General features: G+C 37.3%; 1 protein-coding gene across 1 annotated transcript; it reads right to left on the bottom strand.

Annotated features, from left to right (window-relative positions):
• Positions 1–112: 112 nt before the first annotated feature.
• On the bottom strand, positions 113–3,988 carry ROPGEF1 (rho guanyl-nucleotide exchange factor 1). The gene is made up of 5 exons (XM_059588744.2): positions 3,488–3,988; positions 2,922–3,038; positions 2,312–2,844; positions 1,346–1,699; positions 113–736 (listed from the first exon to the last, which is right to left on the bottom strand). The coding sequence occupies exons 1-5, from the start codon at positions 3,762–3,764 to the stop codon at positions 305–307; spliced, it is 1,713 nt and encodes a 570-aa protein (XP_059444727.1). The 5' UTR covers positions 3,765–3,988; the 3' UTR covers positions 113–304.
• Between the last annotated feature and the right edge of the window lie 15,116 nt (positions 3,989–19,104).

The following is a 19,104-nucleotide window of genomic DNA, read 5'->3' on the forward strand; positions in this document are numbered from 1 at the left end:
GGAAGGCGAGATCGATCAGCTTTGCCATTTGAAAAGTAAACTTCAGAAAGCATTGAAAATATAAGAAAATCATAATCTCCTCTCTTTTCACCTATCACCTGATGAAAAGCCATGATCTAATCTCAAAACTTTAATAAACCACCTAATTCTATTGCTAATGCATATACAATATTATCCCCCCCTCTCTCCGATATTTCTCATTCTCAGTCACAGCCTCAAGGCTATCCGCCTTCCAGACCAGCTCTACAGCTTCGTTGTTAGTTTTTGATTAGGTGTTTCAACTTACCAGCACCTATAGAAGAAGTCAATCTCGCTCTGGAGCATTTCCGGGATCTCTTCTTGCACTGACGTTCCCAGCATATGACCACACTTTGTCATATTCTGCCGGGACTAGTTTTTCTGACTTCATGTCAGTTGCTTCCTTAAGACCAGTCCTTTTAAGAGAGGAAGGTGCCCTCCCTGGGCTTCCCATTACCGGAGTGGAAGAACAGAAGGTCGGAGTTGCAAACGGAGAGGCGTATGGGGTGTGGTGGATCGAGAAGGGGCTCGGAGACATCCGTTTCTGAATAGGAATACCACCAAGACCACCCCTGCTGAAAATGGACATTGTTTCGGCTGCAGCACAACGCTTCGTCGCATCATCGACGTAAAGAACATCATCTATTCTGGCCGTTATGTTAAAGGCCAAGCTTTCCATCACCCTTGAGTAGCTTTCAAGAATTGACTGCCCTACATCCTGCAAGAAATAAATGCTTTCAATATTTACATGACTGGAAAGTTCTTATCGTCTTCTACCACAACGTATTGAATGGCCAAGGCATGGTAATGACAAACCGGGAACCTTCTTTAAAGAGACGAAATGTACAAAAAATAACTATTGATCATTAACTCTCATCTTTTACCCCCTCTTTTCCTCTCTCCTTTACTAAACAAGATTATGACGAGACCTGTGACTTTGCCTCCTAAGGTCCCCTACTAAAGGTCCCACTACAAAAATGGATCCAGGAAATTACTCCAATTGTCTACTATCAAGGTCTCTTGAACTATTTGTTGTTACAGCCCATCAATATTGTGAATATGACATATGCTCGGTAGCTTGTACTGGCACAAGGATGCACCAAACCTCTAAATCACAATGCCCCTAAATTCCCAAGAAATTCCTTTTCCTCACCGCACCATTAGAGCCACACTGTATTGACAACTAAATAACGGGGGTGAGCTAATTGTTGTGAATATACCAAAAAAGTGAGTCATTGCATATTTGGCATCAATAATTAAAGCAGTGTGTTTGTGTGTGTGTAATGTGAGATTTACTGGGCAATAAAAGGTTATCAGGGCATAATACCTTATTGTACTGGATCTTATTCATATCCAATGCAGTTTGTGGGAGGCCAGGGAAACGAAGCCTCAAGCTCTGTAAGAGGGTCTCTGCTCTTTGGGCTAAAAAATGATTCTTCGCAGCATCAGCTACAAGGCCCTTGACCTTGCCACCCCAAGACGAGCGCCTAGATTTCTTGTGATTTGCATGTTTCCTCTGGTTTTTTCGCTTCCAGACATGGACTGCTGCTTCTATCCTGTTAGCTATCTCCAGAGTGTGATGCTCAGATGAAAGGTCCAGGCAATCAAGTAGACATTCTGGTGAGAACAGGTCAGCAGTTATGTAGCGATAAATGATATCACCAAGACAAGCTTTTCCACTCTGCAATGCATTCAGACAACAGAAGGAATAAAATGAAACGTTAATAGAAATCAACTATAACCAGTTTCTGAATTTGCTATTGTTATGATATGTTGAATTCTATTCAGCTCTACAATTAGATTAAGACATCATAAACAACTTATACTGTTCAAATCAAATAAGGCATAAAATAGACATCCAGACTTAGTTTCTTTGAGAATAAGAGCCATTAGCTAATCAAACGATAAAATTCAAGGGTTTCACCAATTCTAAGGGACATTATCGAATGACAAAGCTCCAGCAAGATTGTCAAAGGACACCAAAATACAAAGGAACTAGATAACCTCAGATTTAAGCGTCGCCCAATTTCCAAACTCTATTGGACTATGGATCTACTGCATATAAAAAAGAAATAATCCTCACTTAGGAGCAACATTCTTCCAAGACTAATGCACAGGCCATAACCAGCATTAAGATAACACAGACCACTTATAAGCTGCGAACCCAGCAAATTAATGAGATGCATACTAATCCATGAAGCAAAACCAGTGAATATGTGCTACTGTGTTAGCAAGTTTAGCCTTTGGCTGTGTCATGTTGACATTATAATTCAAGCAGCATAGAAACTCATACCTTGGGCAAGGTCTCCAAGAAAGCACTGGGGATCTCCATCTCAGCTAGCACACCACTATTAATTGCCAAGGCTGCCTTCAATATCTGGTTCGTGCAGTCCCTGCACTGCTGCAACCTCTTCCTGGCATCCTCCGACAACCCACACGACTGCACTTTCGGACAGGGCAGCCACCACTTCTCTTCCTGCCTAATCGAAGGCCTCCCACCACACGATCCATAGGCGTCACAATCATTTGATTCACCCACAACTATCCCCCTATCAACATACCAAAACTCTGTATCGCAAAACCCATCAAGCATACTAATCAGCATTGCATCGAGCTTCTTCAGCGCGGGTAGATTCACGTACAAATCTGAGCGTGGTCGTGTCGCCATTACTTCATATGTGCCCCCACCAGGAAACTGTTGTATCGAAGGAACGAGCTCAACTATGGAATCGCTTACGCATAAGAGCCACTCCATTTCTCGGTGCCACATTGCCTTCTTCTGCGGCGCCAGTGGCTCTAACCTCCACAGCTCACCAAACACAGTCGCTGCCATGGAAAACGAAATTAAACTTCAGCGCCGTAACAACCAAAACATTCCAAAAACATATACATATCAAACTGACCAGAGAGATTGGTAATGGCGTTTGAGATGGCGAGGGCAGTGCACACTCCTTTCCCTCCTCCAGACATGTCTTCTCCAAGAAGAAGCTTTGCGAACCTCTCCTTCATCATCTCAACCTCTTTTGAAAATTAAGAAAAAAAAAGTTCAAATCAATTAAAAATTTCCTTCTAAAATTGCAGAGTCTTAGTTCTCAGTTTAACTATAAACAGTATAAATCCGTGTTTGGTTGCAGAGAAACCGGAGGAAAATCGGTATAAAAGAAAAAACTTAACACACAAATTAATCAAAGACACAAACTTTCAAGTGTATTTCTCATTTTACAGTGAATCGGCAAAGCCAATTCGAGTCCCATTTTCCTGACGATACAAACAACGACAACAGAAGCTCAAGCAACGATACAAACAAAGACAACAGCAGCTCAAGCAGCGAAGAGAATTAAATGTACTCGAATAAAACCAAAAAATAAGCATTAATCTCATTCACTGTCTCGATTTAGCAACAAATTTAGAGGCAAGATATCCAATAATTACTAAAAATAAACACACAAAACAAACGAAGATAAAGTACCGGACAAATCGGTTTCCCGTTTCTCAGGCTTCTCATCCCAAACCACATCCTTGCCTGCAATCACCGGCAGCATCACCGTCGCAGGAAAACCGAAATTCCCGGCGACTTGATGGGGAGACGACGTCATCGAACTCGAACCGCCGCCCTCGGCGTCGAACCGCCGGCACGAGAAGCTACTGCAGCTCTCAGACTCGCTGATGTCAGCGCTGGGACTGTAGCTCCCACAGCGCTCACTCTGCTCGGAGCCGGACCCCTCCTCCTCCGACACGCTGCCCATTCTGATTCCCAAGATCGGACGGTCAGTACAAATCTCAAGCTCTCAGGCGCACATTTGTTACAATGAGGCGTAGCTCAGGCAATTGGAGCTCTCTCGCTTTCCCTCTCGCGTGGTCTGAAAATGGTAACGTGGTTGTGATTGATGCAAGCAAAAAGCAAAAGCAGATATGAAAAAAAAAAGCTCTCACAGTTCACACTTTCTCTATTCTCCCCTCCCCTCTGGTCCTCTTTCCTATGTTATATTTATATATGCTCTACAGTACGGTAATGCTAGTGGTAATACTTCCTGCTACCCATGATGATGATGATGATGTGGTGGCAAAAGCCAAACAAAAGCAAAAGAGACGGCGTCTGCAGGCAGGGCCGAGCACCCGACACGGACTTTACCAACGGGTCCCACTCTGTACCCCTTATCAACGTACTGCTACACTCGACGGAAACGGGGTTTTGTCGATTCGGGCGGGTAACGGAGCGAATTTGGATGTGAGATTGGAAACGGCGGTTAATTTTTCGCGGGGGGATTAATTGTAAAGCGGGCGTTCTCAGAGTATGTGCCGTGGCATCTCCACCCCAAGCGTCAGATTGGAAGATGTTTATTAAGTCGTTCGTTTGACTTCCATCCTCTTTAATGCAACTTGAGAAGTAAGAAAATTGTGATATCTTCTCACATGTGTGTGTTCAATGAACTTTAGGATTAATTATTGAGTTATTTTAAAATTAAATGAGAGGTTCACGATAAGGTTTAAATTTAAGATTACATCACGGATTAGGATCTTTTCATAATATCAAGTACAGTCTTAAAATATTGACCGTTGTTTTTAAATTAAATGATTGAGAATAAATTTTATCACATCAATAATTTTCACGTTTATCAATTCTGTATTTATAGCCCTTTCACTACATTTTTAAAAGTAATAAATACTGGACTGAAAAAAATCTTTAACTGTTGACTTGAAATGATAGTTACAGACTGGGCTATATTTATTAAACGACTTCGTTTACTGCTTTTTATTTTGGGTTAAATGTAATTTTGGTACTTATGATTAGGCTCAAAATCAAACGGATCTCTCGGTTTTAAAAGTGTTCCAATTGGTATCTGTGATTATTGAAAATACACACTTGGTACTTTTGTCCATATTCTGTCCAAATATTTAACAGATCTCCATGTCAGCTCACATAAAATAATGGCACATGTCCCAAATGCCACATATTGATGCCAAATCAGAAGATTGGATGATGTGGCATTATATGTACCTATGCTTATGGTGCCACCACATATGCTGCAAAAAATAATAAAATAATGATAACTAAAATTAAATTAAATAATTTTTTTAAAAAAATAAAAAATAAAAAAGTAGAAAATTGGAGTTGGCCAAGCATCTCCATTTTTAGCTGAGGGGGAAGCTCAAGCAAAGGGGTGGTTGAACCACTCTTATGACATATGAGGGTGGCCAACCAAAAAAAGAAAAAGAAATTAGGGCTAGCCCTTGGGTGTGGCCAAACCACCCACATGCTCTATAGGAGTGGTTCAGCTACCCCCTTGCTGGCCACTAAGGGTGGCTTGCTAAAATGGGGGTGGCCGGCCACTCCCAAATTTCTACCATTTTTGTTTTGTTTTTTTTTTAAAAAAAAAATATATATATTATTCTAGTTACCATAATTTTATTATTTTTTGCAGTTTATGCGGCACCCAAAGCATAGGTACCACCTAGGGAAATGCTAAAATGCAATCATTTTCCTACATTTGGCCTATCAAAAGCTAATGTCGCAAGACACTTTTATTATTTTATTATTAAAAAAATTTTAATTTTTAAATCAAAATTAAAACAACAAAAAACTAAAAAGAGGTTGTAAGGGGTGGCTAGCCACCCCAATTTTGGCTTCTAAGGTGGCCGAAGCTAACCTTAGGCCCTTGGGGGTGGTCCAGCCAGCCTTAATGGCTAAAATAAAAAAAAAAAAAAATTTGAACCACCCCCAGACTGGCGGTTTGGAGTGGCCGAAGCCACCCCTTGCAACTTATTTTTTGTTTTTTATTGTTTTAATTTTGATTTAAAAATTAAAAGATTTTTAATAATAAAATAATAAAAGTGGTCTGCCACATCAGCTTTTGATGGGCCAAATGTGGGGAAATGATTATATTCTAGCATTTCCGGTACCACCTATGATATAATACCACATCATCCAATCTGATAATTTGGTATCAATATGTGGCATTCAGGACATGTGTTACCATTTTACGCTTGCTGATGTGGAGATCCATTAAATATTTGGACAGAACATGGACAGAAATACCAAGTATGTATTTTCAATAATCACATGTACAAGTTTAAACACTTTTTGAAACCGGGGAATCTGTTTGATTTTGAGCCCAACCACAAGTACCAAAAATTGTATTCAACTCTTTTATTGTATATTCTTAAATTGAAGACATTAACAAATAACTTATAATACAAAATACTTTTCAAAACACAAAAATTATTTTCATTTTTATGTTATATCACACATTTTCAAACTAAAAATTAAAAAGCACTCCACACGACCACACCCACACACTAAAAAATATACTCCAAGATTCCAAAAAAAAAAAAAAAAAACTCCAAATTGTACACATTGAATACCTTAAAAATTATAAAAATACTTGATACTATCTAAAGCACTTATTCAATAAAATTTAATAAAAAAATGTTAATTTTAATAATTTTTACCTGTACTGAGTTAAAGTACACGCTTTTAATTAAAATGTTTTTCAGTGCAAATCCTTTGAATGTAATTAAAAGTTAGCAATAAACCGGACGATGAAAAGTAAAAGAGTTCTTTCCAGTGACCGTACGATCTAGTGCAGTAATCTGGACCGTTGCAACTTGCAAGGGACCTAAAAGAGATGTGGGACCGAGGCTGCTGCTGCTGACGAGTCTGACATTGTGTGGAAGAGAAGCATTCTTTCTCCGATGTGGTTTGCGTAGACAACCGTTGCATTAAACATTAAACACACTTTCCTATTTCAAGCTTTCACGTTGATGTGCGGTCTCAGAAACAGAGGGAAAATATATATATATATATATATATATATATATAGTACCACATGTCACTTTCTAATTCGACTCATCTCCTCTAATCAGATATGTTAAGAGTTAATAAGTTCTTTATATATAACTTATATTTTCTTATTAATTTAATATATTAACTATTAGGTTTGTAGATTTATGTAGAACTTACATAAGTTAATGTTATGAGAAAATTTTAGTTAATTTGTAAGATGAAATTGGCCAAATAATAAAAAAAAATATTGACACTATAATTTCTCTTTCATTTACGTAAGTTAATAGTGAACCTCATAAATATAATAATTGATCTATTACAAAAATTTTCTTCAAACTGATTTGAAGGAAATATATTTCAACTCATTTAAAATAGTGACAAGTGTTTATAAACATTTGAAAGATACGTTAAATTCATAACATCATTAATGCCAGTTTACTAACTTATACTAAATTTATTGTATCCTTTAAATGTTTATAGACACTTAGCACTATTTTAAATAGGTTGAAAGATATTTCCTCTTAACTAATTTTAAGAAAATTTATGTCTATTTTGAAATAACTTCTTTTATTAAATTTATAGTAAAATATGAAAAATTAATAAAAAGTGTTAGAGAGTCAAATAAATGACCTAAAATTTTTTTAAAATTAACGTGACAAACTATAAATGACAAACGAGAGAAAGAGAGAAAATTATATATTTTTTTTAATTTAAAAACCCTTAGATCACTTCTCAAAATTAATTACCCTCTGTTCACTGATGCAATTATTTAAATCTCGCCGTTGATTCCCGAGCCGACTAGTGAGGACCACCGTAGGCCGTAGAGTTTCATGCACGTGGTGAACCAGGCGGCTAGAAGACTGTAGGTCGGCTGGTCGGGTTTATTTACACTGTACGATCAATTATGGACTGTTTGTGTATTATTTACACTGTGCGATCGGTCACCGTATAAAATTAAACCCCAGTCAATCAAAAACCCTCCGATCTCAGTGGTAGTTATTGCTAATTTAGATTTATGACTTCGAAATTTGGAGTTGGTGATCCACTGATCCTTATAAAGCTATACCAATCCCGAAGACATTTATGGTAATAAAATCAGGTGTTGATTATCATGCATGATCCAACGAACACCGTTGACGTGACTCACTTGACCTTCAAACTGTCCGGTTAGTTGGTGCTTAAATTAAACTTTCGTGATTATCTATGTGTCGGGCCTTAAGTATCCGTGATTAGAGTTTGGGGTGCCTAAACCATGATAAAAAGGGTATATAATATAATTGTAGTAAAGGTTTAAAAACTCAATTAAATTATGTTTGAACCAATGAGAAATATTAATCCAACTGTTTAGTAGTCTTATTACAGTCTTCTAAATAATATTCTTATTAAAAAGATATGTACAATAAGTTGATGACAGCCTTCAATGTGTTATCTTACATGAATGTATGTATGCATTTAATATCATAACTATACTTAAATTTGCCAGCAATTTGCTTCCACTTGTCATTTTGCATACATTTTTGTTTACAGTATATTAAGTGTAGCTTCAAATAATTAGGTAAATAATGTTGCTTGCCATCTTGACCATTGCCTCTAAGTCTTCGAGGTGCTACCAGTCTTACCCATGTTACGTGTTGCAGTAGATGAGTAAATAGAACTTGAGTTGCAGCTTTATTGAGTGGACATAAATGTGATTAATTAATATGGGTGTCTCCTAAAAGTGAAGCAAATAATTTTGTATATATATGTCTTACTGTTTATGTTATATATTTACCCTCATGCCGGCTGTTTTTTGTTTGTTTTTTTGTTTTTTTTTTTTTTTTTTATGGCGAAATTATAATTTTAAGTGAGTAAAAACAAAACAAAAAAACTTTGAAAGAAGTAGAAATTAAATTAATTTTAAATGATTTATCTCATAAAAACATTTAATTTAAGAAAAATTCTAAAATTTTTAGGAGGCTTTAGTTCCGGCTCTTATTATATGGGCTTGATTATTTGCTTTGGTAGTAAATTAACTATATATTATATATCTTGATCCGCATATATATTACTTATGTCTTAAGCTTAAAAAATATATATTTTATGCTAAAAAAATAAAGTATAATGATGAGTGTTAGAACAATTTCCAAACGGGGTGAACTAAATGTTCTTCGATGAGCTTCTAATCTTTCATTTTCTATTTCTTGGAGACTGTGTATGCCTAAAGCACAAGATTTCAATTTTAATTTGATACATGGTGTATGGGCCTGTTTATTGGTAGAGATGTTGAGTTAGACCTAGATTAGGTTTTCTACGTTAATTTGACTTGGGGTGAAAGAAGGTTTAATTGGACCCGGATTGTGTTTCATACTCCAATTTGACTTGGAGAAGGGATTTAATCTAAATTTTTTGAAATAGTAATTACTCTTGGAAAATCAAGGATTGAGACTTAGTAACACTCTTCCGCTACAAGTCTTTCTTGTATCCCTCTAAGAATAATGTGACTTTTAAAATTATTATTATGTTTGTAATTAATCAAATTGTAATTTTAAAAATTATTTTATTTTTAGAATTATTCCCCGTTTTTAAGATTTCAAAATAAAGCTGAGGAGCGTATTGGGTGATATTATTCGCAACAAAAAGTATTCAAAAACATTTGTTTGTAAGTTTAGAGTGAACACAAAAATACTACGAAGCTACTTTTGACAAAAACATTATTTTATTGAAAAAAAAAAAAAAAACCGAATCTATTCTCTAGAGTGAACACATTCTAAATACATCCGAAGTAAAGAACTGAAAAACTTTTGTAGACCATAGCTTCGTGGTGAGGCTAAGAATACTAGCTACCTGATTTCAAGGAATCCATTTTGATTGGCTCAGGACTGCTTATAGACCGTATCTTATCCTCGATCTATCTATATATATATATATATATATACTTTTTCTCTTAACATATGTTTGAACAGGTCGTGATTCACAGCACGTCAGACAACTTTTTTTTTAAATTTTTTTTTTAATATTAAAAAAAAAAAAAAAAAAATTTGGGCGGCGTATGACACGCCTGCGTTGTGTTTAGCTTTACCCATATTTGAACAATTATTTTGAAGTTGTCACATCTCCATGACCCTGAAGGCCTGAACCTAAATAACCATAAAGGATTGAACCTGAAATGGCTATCTCTAGAGATGATCTTTGTCGGCATGTTTACACTCATAAAACCGTAATTTAAGCCATTTTATAATGGGATCCAATCAATTAATGGCATGGACATTCAATCGGTTTTTAACCAAAAGACAGTTATAAACCGTTAATAATCAATAATATCATTGGGCGGTTGGCTTCATCCAACTAACCGACTAATTTCGCTGTAGAATAGGCGGACGTGGTACCTTTATATATATATAGCAAAATGACATTGTTTTGTTTTGATATATGATTTCATACCAAAACATTAAAATAGGCTAAAACACCAAAATATGTCCAAGAAGTCCAAACTTGACAGGCTTATACAAAGGTGTGGTTACTCAAAATTGTTAACCACTTAAAACAATGCAGTTAAAGATAAGAATCGCAAACCACCACCGCTTATACAGCCCTAGCAAATATCATCAGAATTCTCCCCCCGCTTCAAGCTATGATTACCGCATGAAAAGTTCAAAAAAGCTACAACATAATGCACATAAATTTGTCCAATGTAACATTTCATTTTGTATTTGGCCTCATGTCTAACATTATTTTCAGATTGACCATGGTTGTGATCCACCATAATGCATTCTCCTTTTGCTCACTAGAGATTTTTTTTTTTTTTTTTTTGTGCTAGACTACTCCCTAAAATTTGAGGCTATGACAAATAATTCTTTAGGGTTTCAAAAGTGATAAATAACTTCACATTATTTGTGTAATAAATTATTTTCTCATAACAAATCATGGCTAAAAAAATAAAACACATTTATCTTAAAAAAAAGTTAAAAATAAGAACAAAAACAATTTTGGCTAGCACTAGGGGTAATTGAACCATCATCAAATTCAGCAAGAGGGAGTGGCAGAACCACCCCTAAGGGCCTAGGAGGTGGTACAACCACCTTTAAATTCGGTAAGAAAGGGGTGGCTGAACTACCCTAATGCCAATATATATATATATATATATTATTTTGCCTATAATTGTCAAGATAAATTTGTAGTTTTACAATGATGCCCTCGAAAAAAATAACTCAAATTTATGAAGGATAAGTTTTTGTTACTTATGCCTATCTAAGAGTGGATATTGGTTTTCCCAAGGAGTAGCTCAATCAGTTGTGAACCACGTTTTATGAAGTGGAGGTCACTAGTTTGAATTCTCCATCCCCCTTCCCTTACGTGGGCCTGTAAAAAAGAAGAAGAAATTGATATCAGTTTGGTCAGTGTCAATAGGGGCATTTTTTTATTAATTGCTGAAAGTCGGTTATTGGTTGATGATAATTCCATGGCAATCGATAGACAGTTAATAGACAATAATCGGTTAATCTGTAAACCCCTATATAAGCCTATCACACCGAAGTTATTTGTGACTTTTCAAATCAGGGAAGCTATTTATTGCAATTCCAAACTCTTGAACTAAAATCCGGCAATATTATTTATTTTTTTAAAAAAAAATTATAAGAAATTAAGAAAGATTATATTGGTAGAAAGATAATACATAATCCGAGGAATTACATTTTAAGGAATATCGGTTTGCGTGCATCTTGTTGAAACATGTTCCCACATTCCCACCCAACCCAACAGGGCTTTGGACACTTCAAAAGATATGGGCCATTGATTGGAACTTGGAAGCATTAGAAGACCAGACCCATTCATAAAATTCGTGGATATTTTTTCCAATATTTCTTGTTCTTTCGTTTATTGTCATTAAATATATTGAGACGTGCTATTACTGCTATACATCAATTTTTTTCGATTTTTTTTTTCTTTCAATTTTTAAAATTATCACTGGATTTGTTAGTCCATATACACATAGGCCCACAAATTCAATGATAATTTTGAAAATTGATAAGATGAGACAAGAATATGAGGAAGAAATAAATCATTTCTCCAATATTTTCTCTTATTGTACAAAAGTGAAATGCTAAGTGTTATCCGAATTTTAGATATATATCATTTTTTAAAAACAAAGTTAGAAAAATAAGGACCAGTTTCTTTTTTGATTTTTTAAAAATATTTACCTAGAATCAAAAGAACACAAAGAAAATACCTAACAATTTCCTGTACCCAAATATCATAAATTTATAAACAAAATCTTCATGGTTAGGGTAGTTTGTAGCATGAATTGATTAATAAGTAATAACCCAATCCATAATTGCAATGCCAAATACGCCCTAAGCATGAAACCTCGCACGGGTTGAAGCCAATATATACTTACGGTCTAAACAATTTAATTTTTTAATATAACCTATTAAATTGACATATATATATATATATATATATATATATATATATATATATGAGAATCTTTCATATTCATTCCTTAAAAAAAATCAAGAATATAAAACTCTTACAGAGAGCATAAAGCTTTGATAAATTATAGCCAAAGCTTGTCATAAAGACAAACATAAAAATCTTACTATCAAGTCTTATTAAATCTTAAAGTATGATTTTTTTTTTTTGTGAAAAGAATCAAAAGACTTTATTTCAAAATTGTGAACAAAGATCTAGAGTGGAAATTACACTCTAAGAAAGAAGAGCCTGAAGCTCTAGGTTTACAATGTCAGAAATACAACTTGGGGTATCCTCAATCCAAAAATGTTCGACGATGGATAACATAGCCTCCTTTGCTAAACCATGTGCAGCCTAGTTAGCATCTCTCTTAACATGACAAATCTTTCAAGTTCAAAGAGATCCCAGAACCTCCTTTGTGTCCTCCACAATCTGTCCAAAAGGTTTCCAACTAGCCTCTGATTCCCCAATTGCTTTAACAACATTAAGGGAATCTCCTTTTAGAATGACATCATGGAAATCCATTTCTCCACAAAATTTTGCTGCCCAAAGAGCTCCCCAACCTTCGCCCATGTCTGGTTTTTGAAACATTTAAATCATTTCGCTTTTTGCTGCACTTGCCATACCCTTGTGGTCCCTCACTATGATACCAACCCCATCCTTTTGTGCTTGGAATGAAAAGAGACATCCCAGTTGACTTTATGCAAACCAATCGGTGGTGGTGCCCATTTCATTGTACTCCCACATACCCCATCTGTGGCATTCCCCTGCTGTCCTTGTAATTCCGAAAATTGGAGAAATAGAGTCTCACCTTCTTGGGCCAAGATTTTCGGACGCATAAAATCACCACCATGGACCACTGCATTTCTTCTAGCCCATATCTTCTTGGATAAAATAGCGAAAAGATGTACCTCTTCCCTGCTACAACGGTTGATCATGTGCTCAAAAACATTCAGGAAACAAGAAGCACGGATAGCACTTTTTTGAAGCTTCCCACGACATGCCCCCTAGACGTCCATAGCAGATGGGCAATTCCAAAGGATGTGCAAACCTATTTCTCTCTCACTACCACAAAAGATGCACTTATCTTCTTTCACTACACCCCTCCTTAATACATTGTCCTTCATAGGGAGTATATTTTTACACACCTTCCATAGAAAAACTTTTGAGGAGTTTGGGATCTGCATGTTCCATAAAAACTTCCACAAAATTGAACACCCTGACTAGTTCGATCCCATTCCAGAATGCATCATTTTCCTTTCCATTTCCAAATGGTATGCACTCCTAACCGTGAAAATTCCAATTGGGGATGCTCTCCAAATCATCTTATCCGGCCTCCCATACTTACTCCTTGGAAGGTTGCAAATAATCTCGGCTTCCTTGTCTTCAAATATTTCACTGATAAGAGCCTGGTTCCAGCCACCCACAGTTGGATCAAAAAGTTCATTTACATTAACATCTTCATTAAGAATCCTGCAAGGGGTTTGGATACAATGGGTGATTGGCTTTAGGATCCACCTATCCTTCCAAATAGCCAGAGATTTCCTATCACCAATACGCCAAAATACTCCATCCTTGAATAAATCTCTGGCTGCCATGATGCTTCTCCAAGCAAAAGAAGGCCTGCTTCCCAAGTTGGCTTCTAGAAAAGACCCTTGGTGGAAATATTTCCCTTTAATAATTTTTCCCACCAAACTATTCGGAGATTGAGACAACCGCCAGCACTGTTTGGCCAAAAGAGCCTTATTAAAAGAATAAAGGTCTCGAAAACTCATGCCACCTTGGGTTTTGGAGAGACCCATTTTCTCCCAACTCAACCACCGAATCCTCTTGTCATTCTCCTTGTGTCCCCACCAGAAGCTCTACATCATCGAATTGAGCTCCTTACACAGCTCATTTCGAAGGAGGAACATGCTCATGCTATAGGTTGGGATTGCTTGGACCACCGCTTTTAGGAGAACCTCCTTCCCCGCCTGAGAGAGAAACTTGGTCTTCCAGTCAGACACCCTTCTTTGAACACGGCCTTCAATACCTTGAAATTCCTGAATACAGGATTTACCTACAAGAGCAGGTAGGCCCAGATAAATGTCGAATCTCTGAGACTCCGGAATTCATGCCAATTGTATAATCTGCTCCCGAACCCCTTGCTTTGTATTTCGACTAAAAAAGAGAGGTTTTCTATTTATTTAGTCATTGGCCTAAGCCTTGTTCATAGCAATCCAGGATTTTTGATAGCTTTTGCCAATCTGCTACAGTGGCCTTACAAAAAAGTAAACTGTGGTCAGCAAAGAACAAATGATTTAATTGAGGACCCCTCAAAGAGGTAGGGACCCCTGTGAGAATTCCCTCCGAAGCTGCCTGATGAAGCTGTGAACTCAACACCTTCGCACTGAGTAGAAAAAGGTAAGGGGATAGGGGGTCCCCTTGCCTAATTCCCCTAGAAGGTCGAATATCCCTCACTGGGTTACCATTGACAATAATAGGATAATGAACAGATGAAATACATGTCATAATAATATTGACCCATCTCCTATCAAAACCCATTTTAATCATGACATTTTCTAGAAAACACCATTCCACTCGGTCGTATGCCTTGCTCATATCGAGCTTAATAGCCATATAACCCACCTTTCCCCACATACGACAATGCATCGTATGTAATGTTTCATAAGCAGCCAAGGTATTATCCAAAATCAAGCGCCCCATAATAAATGCGCTTTGATTTTGAGATATAATCGAAGGGAGTATCAACTTTAAACGATTAGCCAACACCTTAGATACAATCTTATATGAAACATTGCAAAGACTGATGGGATGGAAATCTGTCACCTTAGAGGGATTATTCTTTTTTGGAATCAAAACAATATATGTATGGTTCACTATTTCATCAAAAATTTCAGAATTAAGAAAATTCAGTGCTGCGACACATACCTCTTCCCCCACAATCTCCCAATTTTCCTGAAAAAAGCAAGTAGGTAGTCCGTTCGGTCCCAGCGATTTTAGTCATGCCATTTATTGCAACGCCAAAAGCACTTCCTCAGATGTGAATTCCTGTAGCAGATTTGTGTTCATCTCCTACGACACCCTTCTTGTAATGTTCTGCATACAGGTCTCCATACCACTAGAGGTAGACGAAGTAAACATCTTCTAGAAATATCTTACAAAAACCCCTTCAATCGCATCTGGTGACTGGAAATTGTTCCTTTCCTCATCCCAAATATTTGAAATCAAATTCACCCTTCTCCTTTGGGAAGCACAAGCATGGAAAAATTTGAAATTTTTATCCCCCAATTTTAACTAGTGCTCCTTTGCCCTTTGCCTCCATTTCATCTCATCTTGTTTTAGAAGCTCGTCAACCTCCACTTGCAGGGCCCGAATGGCACTCTGATTCCTTGGCCCCTCCTGTTCTTGTAATTCCAGAATTTCATTTGTCTTCTTTGAAATAAGCCCATCCGTGGGGCCCTTATTAACTTTCTGCCATCTAAGAAGATTTTTTTTGGCACTTTGCAATATTTGTTTTCACCCTCGCCCATGTGTCTTCATGTTGAATCTTCTTTCTCCATACTTGTCTTACAACCTCCTTAGCTTTTTCATTCTTGTTCCACGTGGCCTCAAACCTGAATCCCATTCTTTTCCTCCTAACATTATGTATTTGCTTCTTGAAGGAGACCAACAACGGAGTATGGTCGGAACACCTGGTTGCCAACACTTCCACCAAGTGCACGGGGAAAATGTCACACCATTCTGGGGTGGCAATGGCTCTGTCTAGTCCTTCTTTTATAAAGTGCTCTCCATCCCTGTAATTGCACCAAGTAAATCGTGCCCTTGAGTAACCCAAGTCTTGTAAACGACACGCTTCCAAAGTATTATTAAAATTATTCATCTGCCAACGAGGCCTACGGGCAACCCCAAACTTTTATGAATCCTCCGTTATCTCATTAAAATCACCCATGCATAGCCATGCTTGGGGATTAAGAGAATATAGAAAACGAAGAAGGCTCCACGACTCTTTCCTTTTGCCAGGTACAGGATTGCCATAGAAACCTGTGAAACACCACTCTTGATCATTTGAATCCAATCTCACCACGACATTAATATGTCGTTGACTATAATTTTTTATTTCCACTGAAACCTCCTAGTTCCAAAATAAAGCTAGACCTCCACTGCGTCCAATATTGTCAACTATGAACATGCTGCTATACCCAGTTTTGACGTTGATATTCTCCATACGATGAGCAAGTAGTTTGGTTTCCATGACGAAAACCAATTTCGATCGCTTTTCCTTCAGCAGCTGGCAAAGGTCTTGAACTGCTAGGAGGTTCCCAAGCCCCTAGCAGTTCCAGCTCAAGATACTCATTGGGTCCGACAGGGCTGTTCCACAGTTGCCGCCGAAAACACCGCCCTTGAAACATCTCCATTTTCATTCCACTTGCCTCTTTTTTTTTTTTTTTTTTTTTTCTGATTAGAAAAATTGTCTTCTGCCTCCACCAATTTTTCAGCCTTACGGACTCCAGCCAATCTGACTGCATCATTCCCCACCTTTTTTTCCCCCGCCCCTTGCCTGGCCCTCTTTTTCCATGAAGTTACAGGTTTTTTCATCTGAGCTTGGGGTGACAACCCATGGAAAACCGGCCCTGGCATTGTTGTCTCCTTGCACATGCTAGGTGATACTAAATTCCCTAGTTGGCCCCCACGTGACCCCTCTTGTTTGTCTAAAGAAGGACTTGCCACCTCACATACCTACAATGGGGGAAAATGATCCTCTCCATTTCAAAATCACTCCATTTCCTCCATTTAGTGCATTTTGAAGGGTAGTGTTGTTCAAAAGTTTTAATAAGGGTAATGCATTAAATGCAATACCCTTCAAAATGCACTAAATGGAGGAAATGGAGGGATTTTGGGTGGGGACTCATTAATACCCAATATGTTCTCCCTTCCTTCCTTCTGCATTGAAGTCTCGCATGAATCTTTCCTTTTATTTTCCTCCACATTAGTTCTCCTCCCAGGGGACACATAAATCCCCGAAACTACTCCCTTTCCCTCCTTAGCAGATTTTCCTTTAAAAACCTCATTCACCCCAGCTGGAAAAAACGGATCCCCAGAGATATTTCCATAATGGTTGAAAGCGTAACTGACGGAATTACCATATGTTTCGCCTTGAGAATCTCTGCTTGGTCTGCAATTATTGTTGTGTCTAGCATCACGCGCCTCCCTACCATGGCCATCATTCCTCCATCGAGGAGGTGCTTCTGTCTCCGATGACTCTCCTCCCATACTCCCTCGGTTCCTATCTTGATGACGGCTTGGTGATCCCACTTGCAACCACGATCCAAGTTGCAAGTCCAAGTCATCGCCATGCATCCTCCTTCTTCCACCCTCTGGGCAACCATAGCGTCCATGGCTAATAACACCGCAACAAAAACAGAATCGAGGAATCCATTCATACTGGAACGCGATCTAGATAAATCGGTCTCTAACTTTCAGCATTCGCCCCCTGGCAAGGGGTTTTGACACATTTACTTTGATTTTTACCCTAAAAAACTCACCTCATCCCATTCCCTCATCATTAGTGTCAATCTCCTCCACTTCCCCAACAGTAGAACCCAGTCTTTGGCCCACTGCTCTACTCATATAGGCTAACAGCAAATTGTACATCCGAACCCAGAACGCTACGTTCTCAAAATCAATATTGGCTGGTGAGGAGAGAACCCATCAAAATCTTCAATAGCAAAAAGGTTCCCATCAACGACCCAAGGCCGACCCTCTAGAACCAATTACTTGTCCCCCACATTCTCAAACTCCAGGAGGAACAAATTCTCTCCCATCACCTTGAAAGAGAGTTCCCCTGTCGGTTTCCATCTTCTCATCAGCATACCCCTTACCGTGTTTTTTGCAATAACACGATCAACAATCAACCTTCCTACCAAGCAATTTTGGCCTTTCACAACTCCATCTTCCAGCACCTCCTCGTGCACCACCACATCACTACCTTCTTCCTCCGAAAGTTGTAATCTACTCCACAACTTGGATAATTCCTCTGTTGTGCCCCCCATAATCCTCAGCTTCAAACACACACGAATATTGTTCACTAGTTGAAGCCTTCACGACCTTTGCAGATCTGAAGAGAGTTTTCTCGTCCTCTATGTTTCGCAAGAAACCCTAGAGAGCGTTTTTATCCCACCCTTACTTAGGAGTGTATACTTGGTTGTGCTTGTAGTATTTCTTAAAGTATGATTTTTTATATACATTTTAAACACAATTTTCAGTTAGATTGAATTTTTTTTCTTTAATTCTGCTTAAAAAAACTTTATCCTTTCATTATAAATTATGAGGTCAGTTACAGTACTGTCTATTTTTTTTTTTCTTTTTTAAATTTTACTGATTAACACACTTAGATCGATTACAATACTTCCTATTATTTATGGTTTTTTTTTTCTTCATTATACTTAACATGTTTATTGTATTATTACATAATAAATATGTCCTTATTTTTATTTATTTTTTGATTTGATCACACAAGAGATATTAAAAATAGGAAGTGCTATGAATTAAGATGAAAAAATAATTACCTATATATTTTTACCATTACACTCCACCAATGAATCAGACATACCCGAATTACAAGACTAGTTATAGTTTCGTCTGAATTTTTAATTTGATTAATTAGTCAAATCAGTTCAATTTTATTTCTATTATTATTATTATTATTATTTTTTGTCATAGTTATTTCCAATAATCACGTAAATCGTATATTTAGTTATATTTTGTTTTTTTTTGTTTTTTTTTTTACTACTCGTCAGTGTCGTCACCATTGCTCTCAAGCCGTAAACCGTAACAGCAACTGCCTTTTTTTACTA

Source organism: Corylus avellana, chromosome 2 (assembly GCF_965113065.1).
Source record: "Corylus avellana chromosome 2, dhCorAvel1.hap1.2, whole genome shotgun sequence".
NCBI classification, from domain to species: Eukaryota; Viridiplantae; Streptophyta; class Magnoliopsida; order Fagales; family Betulaceae; genus Corylus; species Corylus avellana.